At 37.4% G+C, this 16,101-nt stretch overlaps 1 protein-coding gene across 1 annotated transcript in view; it reads right to left on the bottom strand.

The window, feature by feature from the left end:
- The window catches only part of SLC38A6 (solute carrier family 38 member 6), a 44,678-nt gene that overhangs the window by 20,566 nt on the left and 8,011 nt on the right, over nucleotides 1-16,101 (bottom strand). Inside the window, exons 5-6 of the mRNA XM_075150868.1 lie at nucleotides 14,768-14,807; nucleotides 3,852-3,930 (exon numbers count right to left, since the gene is read on the bottom strand). Coding sequence (XP_075006969.1) covers nucleotides 3,852-3,930; nucleotides 14,768-14,807 — 119 coding nt within the window. The remainder of the gene's footprint in view (nucleotides 1-3,851; nucleotides 3,931-14,767; nucleotides 14,808-16,101) is intronic.

Here is a 16,101-nt window from a genome sequence, read left to right as displayed (position 1 = left end):
TCATCTCCGAATTGACGAAAGTACAGATGTCTAAGTTGTTAAGAAACAGAAACATCTTGAGGGTGGCTCCCCCTAACTTGGTAATAACTATATCCTGTACTGATAAACATCTTGCACATCAGCCTCCGACTTTACTACCTATAAACACCTTGGCCTTTGACCTTCAAGTTTATTTAGTCCAGGATATGGTTAGCACCTAATAAACAGGCAGCACCTCAAGTTATCATAAGGAAAGTAGCATAACACCTGTGTTAAAGAAAAATTACCATATACATATATTAACTACTGTCATACATCATGGACAACCATTTGTGTCACTCGTTTGAAAAAATATGTAATATAAATGAACAGAGAAATTTCAAGGTTGAGGGCATCTTCGCCACATCAAAAATCAAAGTAACCCTTAAGTAACAATGTCTATATTAAAAATTACTCAAAATACATCATTATTCAAAAAAATGTACCACTAGCTTAGGTCTGCTACTGCTACAGTGAAAAAGCAACTTTGCCAAGATCAGCGCCCTGCTGTAGTATTTCATGTTGTTAACATTTAGCATTCACATATTTTTAAACTTTTTCTTTCTAGTATGGTGCATGTTTACATTAGGAGGAACAGTATCATAGCAGTAGGCAAAAGTATAATGAATGCTGCACTGTGTGTACAAGTGGGACCTCTGTTTTAAGTCTCCGGATTCTAAGCATGCAGCAAATCCACAGTTGCCATCGTAGCTCACAAGCTCAGCAGGCCAGAGTAAAAATTACCTTGGTTACTTTATGGTAAATGAAAAAACATTTATGGGGGAGATGATGGGAAGGAGAAAAAATTATTTTGTAAACCGCTTAATTTTGGAATACCAATTCTTTTATTTAAAAAGATCTCAAAAAACTGAATAGTGGATCATTTACTGGTTATCAAAAAATGTGTCCTTTTTTTCCCCCAAAATACTGTTGTAGAAATACACTCATTTTCCAAAGGCAGAATAAATATTTTGATATTGCCTTTAAAATCAGTTTGATCTGCAAATTTAATCCTATATGATAAAAGCGTTCCCAGTACGAAATGCGAAATATAAATCCTTGACTCTACTGAAAATGGTTTGGCATGCAGATGTTCCTCCTCCCTCCCCCATATTTTAACTAAAAGCAGACATTTATAAACCGCTTTAATTTCATTCCTGAATGCAACAGGACAAGAGATTCATATGTTCTAAATTAGAATCTTACTCTCAGTCCATATCAATTATATAACACACAAGCAAGACAACTTAATTGCATCAATCATATCCTCCTGACAGGGTCATTAAATGTTAACAGAGGGCTCACAAATTACAACTTTTTAACACAATCCTCATTTGAAACTATGTTCATGTCATCAAAACTGTGTGGAATTCTTGTTATGCAGACAGACTGAAACATCTCAACTTGCAATTAACAAGTGTTCAGATTGTATGTTTTTGTTTTTTAATAAAGACATGAAGATGTATTACACACTGGCTCTGAGCCTTTCAAACACATGCACACCTGCTCACCTTGATCTATAAAAATAATTCAATGAGTAAAACATTCTTTAAATGGCTTTCCCAAAAGTATGTTTTAGGATGGTATATGCATATAAGATATTTTTCACAGATAGTTTAACTGACAGTTTTGACACATTCTAACTACAGTTAAAGACAAATTCTGCACCCAAATGAAAGCATATCAGATGCTATAATGACTTAACAAGACCAGAACAGTGTGCAACCACATCTGGAAACAAGTGGTCCCGTTAAAGAAGTTTAATCAAACTAGTCAGTATTTATGCCCTTTGCATAAATAAGCTGCTACTTAGGCTTGGTATTTGATTACCTATTTTTGTTGAATTATTTCCTACAATTTAAAAACTTTGTTAGTAAAAAAACTACTCTTAACATCTGCGAAGAAATACACAGAAGCAAAAGATTATGATCCACCATGGCAATTAATATGGCAAAATATATGAAATATAGATGTGGGCATACAGAGAAGGTCAGCTGTGTGCATGCACCTGGAATACTGCTTGACCACTGCATTTGAAATATTTGCTTGGGCAAAGAATAGAGGAGTCAAATTGTGTCAAATATATTTATCAATGGAAGAACTCCCAATAACAGAGGCAGAAACAGGATGAGACCCAAGCTGACAACCAACTTACCACTTAAGCTGTGGTTAGTATTCCTATGGACAATTTCAGCTCTTTCTAAATGCAAAATTTAGCTTCACTCCCATCTCAAGCTGTAATTTCACCTAAGGAAGCAGTATGGATGGTGGCAGCGCTGACAGCACACTGAGAACTACTACCATGGCTCAGATGATTTGTAATAACCAGTTCACCCGCTGTAACCTGTCTGAGTGTTCACTAGCATTCACATCCAGAAGATCTGCACTAGGATCCTGAAAAACAGCTAAAGCTGGTGGGAGTGTTATCAAATAGGCAGCTTAATAAATAAGTTGTTTATACTGCCTTTTTTAGACAGAGCAATCCTTTGAGCAGTATGCATGCATGCGGGACCTCCAGATTCTGCCTATTACGAGTTTTCACAAGCTGTCTGTTTAAAAGTGTATCTTTGTTGGGAAAAGTCACTTCGCATAAACAGAGCTGACATAAAATTAACAACAATAGTAAATGATGTTATATGCTAAATTTGGGGACAGACAGACTGGAACACACATGGAGCAGATACAGTAGTAGGCTCAACGCCACTGTGTATGAAGAGTGGAGTTAAAAGTACTATCTTGAAGAAGGTGATAGCACCCAAATGAAAAGCTGATGACTATCACAGCTGGAAAAGACACATTAGCAGACTAAAAATGACACATACACATAAAACATAATAGTTTAAAAAAAAAGGCCCCTTACTAAAAACATATTATTGCAAGGGCCAGGAGGGCAGAAAAGCAGAAAGCAAGATTACCACCACACTTCATTTCTCAAAATGTTCGTTATAAAATGGAAAAAGTTATAAATGACAAAATATAAAATGAACTAAAGTACTTTTTAAAAAAATAATTTCAAACTTAAAATTCACCCACAACATTCAGGAATAATACAAGCATCACACAGCATTGAGACAATTTCACGACATTTCAATCCAGAGAAAGTTTTAAGCTCAAAACATCTGAAAATAGCAGTTTAGAAAAACAGCCATAACACAATCTAAGATACACTGTTATGAATGACAGCAGCACTGGAACAACTCAAACAAGATATTTCAGTGCTGAAGCTGCAATGTTTGTCTTAGCACAGGCACAGATCTCTTGCAACAGTTCTGGTAGAAATCTGAGGGACACACTCCTTACATACAGCTTTATAGCTCAATTGCGAAGAATAATTTCTTTACTGGGAGCCAAGTTACGGAATTACAAACCAAGTCTGGAAACCTGGCATTTTTCCCAAGACAAGTCCAATTACTGGAGTAAGACAACAAAATATTTAAATTCAAATGTCTGCCGGTTTTTGTAGTGTGGTTTTGAAATATGTGAAGTGATAACATGACAGCAGTTTAAATGTTTCTCCTCCTCTTCCTCCTGTCCCCTCCTGCTTCCCCTTTTAAATTTTTACAGAAGGAAGATTTCTGTAGATGGAGTTTTGCCACTGACTTTAAGGTCGTCTGATGGGAAATTGCTATGAGGAAAGAATCACGCTCTCTGTGTGCGCTGCAGAAGGCCTGCACATGCCAAATACATTTCATATTCCAAGAACTCCTGTAAATAACCAATTTTTTTAGCATGTGAGATCAGAGGGAAGTGTCAGTACCCATCTTCTTCAGCAGTCCTGAACCACTTTCTTCTTTGAGACAAATACACAACATGTATGAAGCATTCTTCCTTACCCACTCTCGTCTCCACTTAAGAACCCCGCAACAGCACCAGGAAGTTCAGACTTAACAATTAAAAGATAAGATGACATAGCTGCAAACAGAAGCAGAACAGATTTAGTAGAGGAATACTAATATCTCTGGTTGTAACAACTAGCATGGCTTAACCAGAGTGGTTACAATTGGAACATCTCAGCTAGATATTAGACACCATGGCACCAGAATCAGAATTTATTTTCTCATATAGTTCCTTTAAAAATAGCTGCAAATCCCTCAGTATTGTACTGATGTTAGCTAATGTCTCCAAAGAGACTGTTACGATGTGAGTCTTGAAACAAGGAAAACATAATCCAAAGGACTAAAAGGCAAAACAACATAAAATATAAGCCTGACCTTTTACCTGGGAATACGAACCTACAGGCTAGAGACAGACTACAAGGCTGCAGCACTTCTCCTTCCTCTTTACTCTTCGTAAGACATTGGTAATGACGAGAGTAAATAATAAGATTTGTTTCTATCAATACAATAGTTTTTTTTAAGACTCAGTTTTTATTGTTGCTCAATTGCTGTTGCACTAAATAAATCTATGACAGAAATTTAAAGGACTTGAAAGGTTCTTTATATACTGGATGGTTTGGCCCTCGGACGTAAGAGGATTATCAGTGATGGATCTCCGTCTCTCATGCTGAACCCACCACCAAGAAGATCACAACAACAACATAAAACGCAAAACTATACAGGAACTGCGAATCAGAAGAGAAATCGTTAGTGACTCTTATAGGAGTGTCGACTTGAAATTATGCGTTTATAATTCTATTCAGAAGAAAGCAATGATGCATACACATAAATCCAAAAGCTACTTCACTGTATCACTTTTATCCTTTACTATATAAAATGATCAAAGGCATAAATGAAAGGTTTTTCAAATTACAACTTCCACTAACCTGAAACCTTCACATACTCTTCGTGTCACTTTTTTCTTTTACATGAGCAGCAAGTATTTATATGAATCAAAAAACAGCAGAGAATTACTCAGAAAAATCACTCTTTACAAACAGCTTCAACGAATATCAAAGCCTATATGAAACTAATTTCCATCCTTCAGCAGCAAGTAATTTTAGTAACGTGCCAACAAAAGTTGTTACATTTAAAGCCTGACAAAAATTCATCTGTTGTAAAATTCAAATTTTACTGTTCTGTATTTATTAATTCTTTAGATTTACCGTGGTGTATTTATTAATGCTTTAAAATTAAAGCATAAATTTTAAAAAGGCAAACCAGCAAACTTCCATAAGCTGATCTTTGAATAAGTTTGTGGGTTTTGTTTTTTTTTTAAAGGAATGTTTTGAACTTTAAAAAAATGTGTGGACTCAGACACTGCTGCACTACAGCAGTTAATGTTAAATTTTGCAGAAAGGTAATGTGGTCTCTATAAAGAAAGTGAATTCTATAAATACAAAGTGACATCTACCTACCGCAAGGTTAAATCAAAACCATTTGGTAGGTCACTAAATAAGGAACTATTCACTTCTTCATAATTAAAAGCTCTGTTTTTTTCAATATTCAAGTATATTTCCCTGTTGACATGTAGCTGCTGATTGTGTCTGGTGAGGTATTTATCTGCTGTCCTGATTTTAGTCTCCTATTTGCATACAACAGATTGTAGATTCAACCACAAGAGAACCTTACAGCACGCGTATTTCTAAATCACCAGAATTTGTAAGTAAATTAAATTTCTCACGCTAAGCTACAGGCAGATGCGTATTTCAGCCTAAGCAAAGACAGATTTTTAAAAAATTAAGAGGGGGGGGTAATGCCTCTAAATTATAATTCAACTTTATTTATCCATTAGCCTTCCTTCTTGTATTATACAATACTTGATACACAAGCAAGTCAGAATTTTCATATATTTATGTCCTTCAGAAAGATTTTAAAATTAGTTCTTTTGCAGCCTCAGCTGCAGAAAGCTTCAAATTAATTTGCAGATCAAATTTCCTCCTAATATGCAATCTGTCACTCTTCCCTTGCATTCCTATTAGCCTCTGGCTAATCATTTGATCACTTATCCTTTGTTGTGCGCTTGCTCTTTGTTTTTAAAAGAGGAGTCCGATTTCACTGAATTCCACTCCTAAGTAGGGAACCAATCATGCACCAAGAAACTTGCACATGCTAAACATTTGTATGCATCTTTCTTCCTTTCTCTGGGCATATGGGAAACAATCTCACATAGCAGGATTTCCCTCCCCCCCCCAGTTTATATTCTCTTGTTTGTTCTGAAGATGAAGATAATAAATAATTTTATTTATATCCTGATGCTTAGATACGACGATAAATCTCGTACATATTCCTGAGCGGACACCCACGCTAAATACAGGTTTAAAAGTCAAATCCTGCTTTTTCTTCACTTACAAACACAGTTGCAATTCTCTGCATGAGCAACAGCTCCTTGTAGCTTTACTCAGCGTGAAAGAAGTAAGAGACACTAACCACTGTGTAACTCTCTGAAACACACTACAAAGTGAACAAAGAACATTGCTTATTTGTTTTTTAAAGCTGAAACCAAAACAGCAAAGTATCTTCAAAAAGGGCACAGCAACCTGAAAAAATTATCTCAAGTAGGAATAAAGTGCATACAGTATGACAGACAAAAAGTCATGTATCCTTTGCTCCAAATAAGAAATTTTACTTAGCTCCCCTGACACCCACCACAACCGAAGGCATGTCAAGTTATATTGTACAAATTAAATGTCAGCTATCCTTGGCAGTCTTAATGTATAACGGAAGGAAGAGATTACACAGTCACAAGGCTAAACTGTGACATAAGTGAACACAACAAAAAGCGTACCTTGTGCTTTGATTTATTCCACTTTTGAAGTATTGGACTTCCTCTGTAATTTTGAAAATCATTTCAATGTTTTAATGACTAACTTTTAAGGCACCTTTTATCACATACAAAAATTACAATAAACATACATTCATCTTTAGAAGTCAAGCGTTCAAAAAAATTGAGCAAATGTCAGAAGCAACATTCCCTTCAGAGTTCACCCCCCTTGTATGCACATAGTATGAGAGAGGAGAACTTACTGCTCCTGCAACCCAGTCTCATCCCCTAAATTAAAAAAGAATGTTGTGTTTTCTTCATGTCACCTTCTCTTTGCAACATGAGACATCTATCTTTAGCACTGAATGAGACAGGTTTCCTGCAGAACGAATGATGTACAATGACGTAGTTTGAGGCTTTAGCAATACGCAGATGCAACAAGTGCTGAACTATAACTATGTGAGCAACCTTCACTTAGTTGCTTCCCAATTATTAGGTCATAAATTTGCATATATTATATTTAAATGATTTTCAGTATGCACCAAGAGCTACTTAATGGAAAACTAAGCAGGTTTGAAATTCTCAATAGGCCTTGACACAGAAATGACATAAAACAATATTCAGCAGAAATCAAAATTATATTACTACTTTATTATTTAATAGGCTTACCACTGTCTTGAAAGTTGCAAGAAATCAAATTCATAAATAAGTATCACTTTGCCATGTTCTGAAAACTTGGTATTAGCTCTTTGACAGAAAAAAAGATGTTTGTAAAATATAAAAGAGGTACTTGCTTTAAACTTTATTATAATCTGCAGGGTGCCATCAAATATGACCCTCATACCATGCATACATTATTCAGAATGACCTTATTGTGCTACAATATTGTTTAACACTGAGCATATGTGCCCTACCTGAAAAAAAATTAGTTGCTGGAAAAAAGGGAAGCTTTTTTTAAAGCTGTTTTTAAAATAGTCCCCTACCTCTCCTGAGGTAGCGCAATCTTAAAATCAAGTATGTAAGTGGCTTTTTGGTTCCCAGAAAAGGTAGTGTAACTTTTCCTTATTATCCTACCCAAAAAAGATCAATTGCTGAAGTCCACAGCAATGATGCAAAACAATATGTACATTAAACTTATGTGTAAACATATAATTTATTCCTTCCTTAGAAAATAGCTGGTGATAAATCCCTTCAAATCACTTTATTGAAGGGACTGAATCTAACTCTTCTGGTTAGTTTTTCCTAATCTACCACTGTAGCCGTTCATATTAGAGCGCTATAAAGATGTCTTACACTATTAAGCACTGTGCAAAAATGGAACCAAGCTGCCCTCCAAACTTCAAACAGGAGAAGATAGGGGGCTGGGGAAAAATAGACTGTATCAATGCAGCCGCACTGGCTCTTCAGCTCCCACTTAAAAAAAGAGGGGTGCTGATCTGGGAGTCAAGACAAGGAGACAGAACAATCTTGATTCTCATCTGGGCAAATACCAGATAAGGCAGAGATTCCTCACAAATGCCTATAGATAATTAAGATAAATGAAAATTTCTCATTCTCTGCAGAGTTCAGTCAGTAAGATTCCTATTTTTCCCAAAATACTGAAAAGACTAGAGGCTGAAAGACAGAAATAGTAGAATAAACACTACCGGTCGCTGCACGCTCCAGCCCAACCGAGCTGGATCTTTCACAGCAACTGCATGTGACAAACCCCTTTGGGCTTGTGTCTCCCTTTGCTAGTATGGAGGTTTGTTTAAAACTGAATCTGTCCTAATCCAAACAATGTGACAAAGTTAAAACAGAAAGCAGGGAAAGATTTCAAGAAAGAAAGTGAAACTAGAGAGGATTTTGGGCAAGCTCCCATTTTTCCTGTCAAAGAATTAGAATGGAATAGCAAGATAGGAAGTACTTCAGTATTGCACTGAATTCCTAGTAAGTAATTCGAATTGTGGAAACATCAGGAATGATGCATGGATGCCACTGAAAACCATTAACTATTTTAGCCCTCACATCATATGGCCTTAAAAGCATGCTCTTTTGTTTTCTTTTTGCAATTAATCCCCCACATACTCGATTTTAAGAAGTCTCCCAATTACTTGATGTATTGTTTTTAATATTTGCTCTTAGTGGAAGCTTAAAAACTGAAAAAATTTGTCGAGATCGTTAGTTTGTTTTTAAATACAGATGTAGAATAGAGTGTGTGAAAGGAGATGTAATGCTTGTTCATATGGAGAAGTTCTGAGAATAGAAACAGGTTGTCAACTTCCTTCCTAGTCTTCATGTTATGGGCACTCATCCTGATGAACTTCCGATGCCCCTTCCTTCTAACTTCAGCTTTTACCTGAATTACTCTGGAACTTACCTATGGCAAGCTTTAAAAAAAAAAAAGGAAGAAGAAAAAATATCCTTATTCCACAGGGAACACATGGGCAGCAGATTTATTTTGGTAAAACTTCCTTAGTTTAATTGTATTTGTACAGTTATGCTAATGAAACTGAAATGTTTTCTACATAGCTCATCATACATTCCATTCTGAAGTGTAGCTGCAGATTGGGATTTTTGTTTTTTTTTTTTTTTTTTTATTTGAAGCAAGCTTAATATTCTTTACAGTATCAAACCTTCCAACAACTATTCACTGCAATACAAAAACACAAGAGCATGGGTCATCAATTGTTAAATTAGTACAGGAGCTGACAAACCTGTCCTTAATTAAGGCAGCTCTGCACTGGAAATCCTCACTTTGAATCAGTAAGGATAATTAGGCTTTCAGGTCAAAAGCAAACCGCACTGTGAAAACAAACATTCAAGTTTGTTTGAAAACAGAATTAGATTTCCCATACTTAAAGGAAGCTCAGTAATTTCTTAAGGTATTAACGACTGCAGGTCTCAGCACGTAACAAGCTGTATTTTATTCTTCCGTGATTTGCACCATTCATTTATTTTCAAAGTTTGTAGAGTATTGTACTCTGATGACAAAAAGGATATTCCCACCCACCCCCCCATTCTCAACAAATATTTGCTCCATTTAAATTTGAGAAAAATTTTGTAAATACTTTTAAAACTAAATTTCAGAATGGATGGACTCTGGGGATAAAAAAAAACCAATTCGGCTGGAGGTTCCCGAGGCGCCCAGCTGCCCGGCAGCTCCCCGGGAAGGCGGCCCGGGGTGTGCGAGGCCGGGCGAGGCCAGCAGATGGTGGTGCGAGAGCACGGCTGCTGCCGCCGCCGCTGCTGCCGCTCACCACCGCGCTCTCACCGGGACTGAAATACATGCTTTTTCCAGTGGTCACGCCTCTTGATTTACTTCGGGGAGCTTGAAAAATACGAACTATCCAAATGTAAATACATATTTAGCATGTATGACGTTCATAGAGGGTTTCTGTGTATTGTCCATCACGCTGACTGAACTGAATCTCCCATCAGAACTAATCCGGTAACTTCTATTTACTGCCTACAGCCTTCAGGCAGACCCGAGGACAAAACAGCGCTCCAGGGATACAGAACAATCTTTTTTCCTCATTACTAATTCTTACAAAGAAGAAAAACGTGTACCTTTGAGGACATGTCAACGGCAGAATATTGAAACAAAACCCGCAAGCACCAGTTACAGAAATTACACTTAATTAAACTGTATTTATATTAGAAAGCAAACAATTCTTTGTAAAATTAAAGATAGCTGTCTGGAAAGCTTAGTTCCAAAAAGCGACTGCAATGACCATTTGGGTACGAGCCAAAGCAGGCTAGTTACTCATACTGATCCTCAGCACGAGAATTCCCCTGTGTATCTCAGCCTATCGAAAGAAATTGAAAAAATAAGAAAAGGCTGTCGCAAAAAATCTTCATACAGACCACCTACGCTACATGGCTGTACTGCAGGTTCTGCTGTTGCACTTAATCCCACTGCTAATAAATTTTAAATAATTAAACTCATGTTCTCAACGGTTTCAATTTATGTTTCTGTGCATCACAGCTACCAGGCCCTCTGGGACCGGTCGTATCTCCCTCCAGCAGTGACCTTCAGCTGATACCAGCCCGCAGCCCAGAGAAGTATGCTGTAAAACTCTCCGCATACTTCGTGCTAGACCTCAATGCTGAAGATTTGTTAGTGTTGGCAACAGACTGAGAGCTGCTCTTGTGCAATACTTTATTGTGTTTGTCTCCATTTTTCCACCAGCCTTGCTAAAGTAATTCCTTCTCTAACTTTGTTACATATGCTTTAAGATTCCTACCGATTTTCTCTCAGACGCATGGCTGTGGACTGTCCTCCTTTTCAGTCACGTCCACAGAGAGGACAATTCCAGGACGAGAGATTCCCGTCTTCCTTCCCCCCCTTTGGAAAGCATCTAGGAAGCTCGCAGAAGTTCCCTGGCAGGAGAGGGGGAAGGGCTGCGTGACGCTGAGCCACGGCTTCGGCCCACTGTGCCTCATCCATCACTTCCTAGAAGCACAACGCTATTAAAACAATAGCGGGGACGCCGTCCAACTCCAGTCGCTCCTGGGAAAGATTACATAAAGAGCCAACAGAGCCATGTAACTTAGTGTTTTCCATAGCAGCCTCCCTCGCTCCTTCTACACCTCCAGGCGTACAACTACCCCAAGGGCCCTCTCTCATCTCAGAGGGCACGTGACAAGGTCTGAAATCCTTCAAGATCTTCTGCGTGGCAGGCAAGAAATGGACATTTGGAAGACATGGGTGAAAGGAAAGGGTCGGGAGGAATGGATGAAGAAACTAACAGCCTGGTGGCATGCAATTTGGTAGTGCCCTTTCTAGTGTCCACTTTGCGACCCCGTAGACACACTAACTGGATCTTTAAGAGCAAGGCAGTTCCCATGTAACTAATCACTAGTTATTTACGTTAAAGGGCTGCTGGATTGGGCCAAAATACTGACAAATAGAACAATATAAAAATGAGTAGCTCTGGCCATCCTATTCAATCTTTTGGTTTCACTTTATTAACAAACACCTATATTGCCAGAACAAGTACATATTGATATAAGGAAAGCTAAGCAAATATTCTCAAAGTTTAGTCGCCCTAAGCTAAGAATTTGTATATGTTCTATAAAGTCTTTAAGTATTTATGATTATCTTAATTTACATTTGGAAATTGCAAAGTTAACGCATTATACCGATGCATCCTTAGTTAATTGTTGGTACTTAAATGGATTTTGGTATTTGATTGGTGTTACTTGGATTGACATAACAAAGTGTTACAAGAGACAATTCAAAATCTGCAGGGAAGTTGAGCACTCAAGTTAGAGATACATGTTAAAATTCCAAGCAATATACTTGAAATCAATTTTTTTTAACCTTTTAAATTCCGGATTTGAACAACCCGTGCTCTCCTGTAGCTGTACAAAAATCTTTTTCTTTTTCCTTTGGGTATTCTGCCTCCCCTATCTACACAAATCCATAAGTGTATGCAATTAGGATGTCAAATTCAAATTTGCACCTTAAGCTTTCTTTTTAAAAAAGCGAAGATGACAAATTAGAAAGCGTAACTATATTAAAATGATTACTAAAAAGCTCTCTCCACCGTAAATGAATGTAAATCACTTCCGCACTTAAATTATTTTTAGAAGTGATCAGCAAACTTTCGAAAAGCCCAGACTAGATGCTGATGGTGACAATAACCCTAGTAAAGTTGCTTATTTTAATCACAAACCATCGTTCATTATCTCATGCTCTCCAATCGCTTTTGAAATAAGATACCGTATGATGCAATGTACCCAGGTCTGATGATGGCGGAGGTAACAGAAAACAATTTTATTTTTAGCCTTACTCTGAAATTAAAGATGTTGACAGAGTCTGGATGTCTGCCCAACAGGCACGGTGCTGCTGATTCCTTCAAACGGACAAAAAAAACAAAGAGAGGGGAACACCTACCAAAGTGCACTAAGGGGAAAGAGTAAGTTTTACACTTAATTCCAGCATGGCTCCCATTCAGGACAAACTACACCACACAGTTTCACTACTCCCATTTAAAATCTGTAGATGGACCAGAAAGACAAGAAAATTTCCTTTCTTTCTACGCATTTCTTCAAGAGTCAAGGCTTGGTGAGAGGCGAAGAGAGCTCCTCATCCCTCCTATTTTTAAGAGCCCGTTAGCCTGCAGTATAGTCATCTTCAAAGACGATTCCTGACACAGTGCTGCTGACTTGGACTGCAGCATCACAGGACTCTGCCAAAGGCAGTTGTTAAGGAGAGAAATAACACAGCCAGGAGCTCTGTTCCCAAACAGAAATCTAAATACTAAACAGAAGCTGTGATAGCTCCTTGCAATGACAGCACAATACATCTTCTGTATGGGAGAAGGTGCCAAGAAGGTCCAACTTGCAACCCATGTTTCCACAGATCACCCTTCCTCACAGTTTGGGGCATGCTTGGGCACTACTGACACTAACTGATTCGGAGAAGGAAAGTCAGCTTTCTCTTTTCAGTGCATTTGAAACTAAGTGATCTGTGCAAACAAACATACCGGATCCATGAACTACTACCATTCTCTTACTTGAAAGATATTGCCCTTGGAACCAGAAGAACCAAAACAGCGTTTTGAAAGCTTCCATCAAAATGAGGTCACTAAAAATATTTGAAAGAAGAGTTTCAACTTGCAAAAACCTACTTTTGAACTAGTTAAGCACAAAACCACTGGCTGGCATACCAGGCCCAACTTGTTGGCAGAGAAGGCCACTGCAGAAGTCAGAATGAGTAGTTTGATAATATCCAGCACGCAATAGTTGGGGCTCTAGAGTTACTGAGATGAATTTTATTAAAAATGACACAGAGAAGGTTATGAACTGCTATGAGGAAAAAAAATGAGAGTCATATTTCCTTTGACCACAGAGTCTTGTACACAATCCCAGAATCTCCAGAACCTGTACTGTGTATCCCTCCTTCCCCAGTGCTGTTTATTTAGAGGTCCACTCAAACGGGAAAGGAAATTAAGAAATTTGTTCACTGCTACAGAACACCCTCTAAAACCTGTATGAATAAATAATCCTTGATCTTGGAATTAATATGTTCACTCCTGTCTGAAATTAATGCTTGGGTTTTTAAGGCCATTTCAATTAGGCAGTTTTTATTACTGGAGCTTTTAGCACAAGAATAAGATTCCAATTTTATCATAAAAGCAGTTACTTGGTCTAGTTCTAGGTCTCTACATAGTGACAAAAACCAGCAATCACTGAATTGTCTGGACTCGACAGGTAATCCTAAAGGAAAAAAGCACTGGAACGCTGTTTCCTTCTGTCAATGTATGTGAACATGTGTATCTTCTTGGGGGTAAGGGACGGAAAGGAGGGAGCTTTCACATAATTCCCTCATCTCTCAAAGTATCCAAAACATTTTATAAATAATTGTTCTGCTAAACACTGTCTACTTTCAGACAATTAATTTCTAAGGGCACTACTACTTAGTAACTGTCAAGTGTGTGAACATGCCCAAGTAAGAGTTTAAATGCTTAGGCGATTATTTTAATACAAAGACAGCTAGTGTTATTTTATTATGTCATGCACCAAGGAAAACAAAATAAGAATAATGTAACTGGACAGCCCAGCATACGACAACATAGATTATCAGCCCACATGATGAAAGTCAGCAAACTAAACACCCCCCCCCAAAAAAAACAAGGTGTTGAACTAACAAAAAAAAAAAAGCTACTTAATAAAGAACATGTGAAACTTCATGGCTAAGTAAACATTCAGTTGTTACACAAATCACTAAAATGCATAAGCAAGTTCCAACTTCCAACAGCAAAAACCAAAACATATGATATGATAAAATGTAGCTACCAGATGCAAATGTACGGAACAACGGAGAGGAGATTATGCTTCCTCAGCCACTTCCAATTAGCAATGCCAGCTATAATGGATGCGCTCCACATCCTGTGATGCAGTATCAGGCATACAGTCCAACCCCCATAAGTCTCCCCATCTACCCCACGATTACAGCACTTCACTTCGCGTGATCACATAAGCCTTTTCTTTAAGTTTTCTGTCTTTTTAATCAGTCCCTTAAGAACACTTTAATTAAATTACTGCCTTTGGTGTTTGTGGAGCTTTGTAGACTGTAGAGGTTATATTCCACTTGGTTAATATTGAGCATATGAAGTCTTACCTCCAATATTCTGGATAATTATTGTAGTTGCAACAAGGACCTATAAAAAAAATTGATTTCTTTAGAAAGGGTAAGGATAACGAAAATCGTATGTCTATAGCAGTCATAAAACACATATGTATTATCTTAAACAGACCAGATGTAGAAGCGATAACTAGTACTGAAAGGAAGGGCATCTTCTCTTTACTGAAGAGTTTAACACATGGAAACCACCACAATCTAAAGTGAATATAAAAGCAAAAAATCTCCCTGAAAATACTGCATTTTCATTCTGAGATGAGAAAACAAGAGAAGTCTGTTCTGCAGAAGATGAGGTTTTTAAATCACTGAAAACATGTAAGTGCATTCTAATTGACATCAGGTGAGTACAAATGAAAAATGATCATTCACCTCTGAAAAGACAATCAGACAGCAGAGATTTGTACAAGCTACCTCCTCACTCCAAAAACCTGAAAATTGTTAACTGCCATGAACGTCATTATTCTTTTAAACTTGTAAACTAGGTAAGACACTTCTTTAGCATTTGTGATTATTCATACTGGACTGATATGGAAGTAGAAATGATCACAGACTATTAAAATATTTGTCTGAATCCAAAGAATTAACTTCCAACTGAAAACACCCTAAAAGTGTCTGAAGTTTTCCCAGTGTTTTCTTTTCAGTTCAGTTCTAAAATAGTACAATCATCTAGCACAGTTTTTCTTTTTACCCACTGCTCTTCTTGATGTAGCAGGACCTTCCTACATGAGTGCTACCATTAAGTCAACTTGTAAAAAATTAAGCCACAGTTATGAGAAGAAAACCAAATTTGTACTTTTGAATAAAATCTGAAAGCAGAGTTGCCATTTTTTCAATTGATCAGCTAGAAAATCATATCAGATTTTAAAGGAATTCAAAGTCAGTTCAAAAGTCACCAGGAGAACAAAAAAAAAAAAAAAAAAAGAAAAAAAAGTATGATATCTTGGAATTTGTCATAGATGGAAACAAATACTTCATGCCTTTGGAAAGGGGGAATCAGCAATCTTCCAATAGCAGAAAATCTCCATTCTCACAAATCTCAAAAAAAAAATGTTTGACAGGAAATCACACTAAGGTTGAATAACTGCTCTACTTCAAGAGCAGTTAACCAGTAGTTTGCTGCCAACCTAAGGTGCCAGTTCAAGCAAGGTCCTACAGCCGTCTGTCTGTATCATCAGCAAATGACTGGGGCAAGGGAAGAGTAAGTACTACTTTAAAGAAAAAAAAAAAGCCACCTGTGCCTGACTGAAGTGAGGCGCGTTCAGGGACAGGATTAGAATTCAGAATGGTTGTGGTAAACTAGAAAAGTCTAAAAA

This window comes from Calonectris borealis, chromosome 5 (assembly GCF_964195595.1).
Source record: "Calonectris borealis chromosome 5, bCalBor7.hap1.2, whole genome shotgun sequence".
NCBI lineage: Eukaryota > Metazoa > Chordata > Aves > Procellariiformes > Procellariidae > Calonectris > Calonectris borealis.
This window is presented reverse-complemented; position numbering and strand designations above follow the sequence as displayed.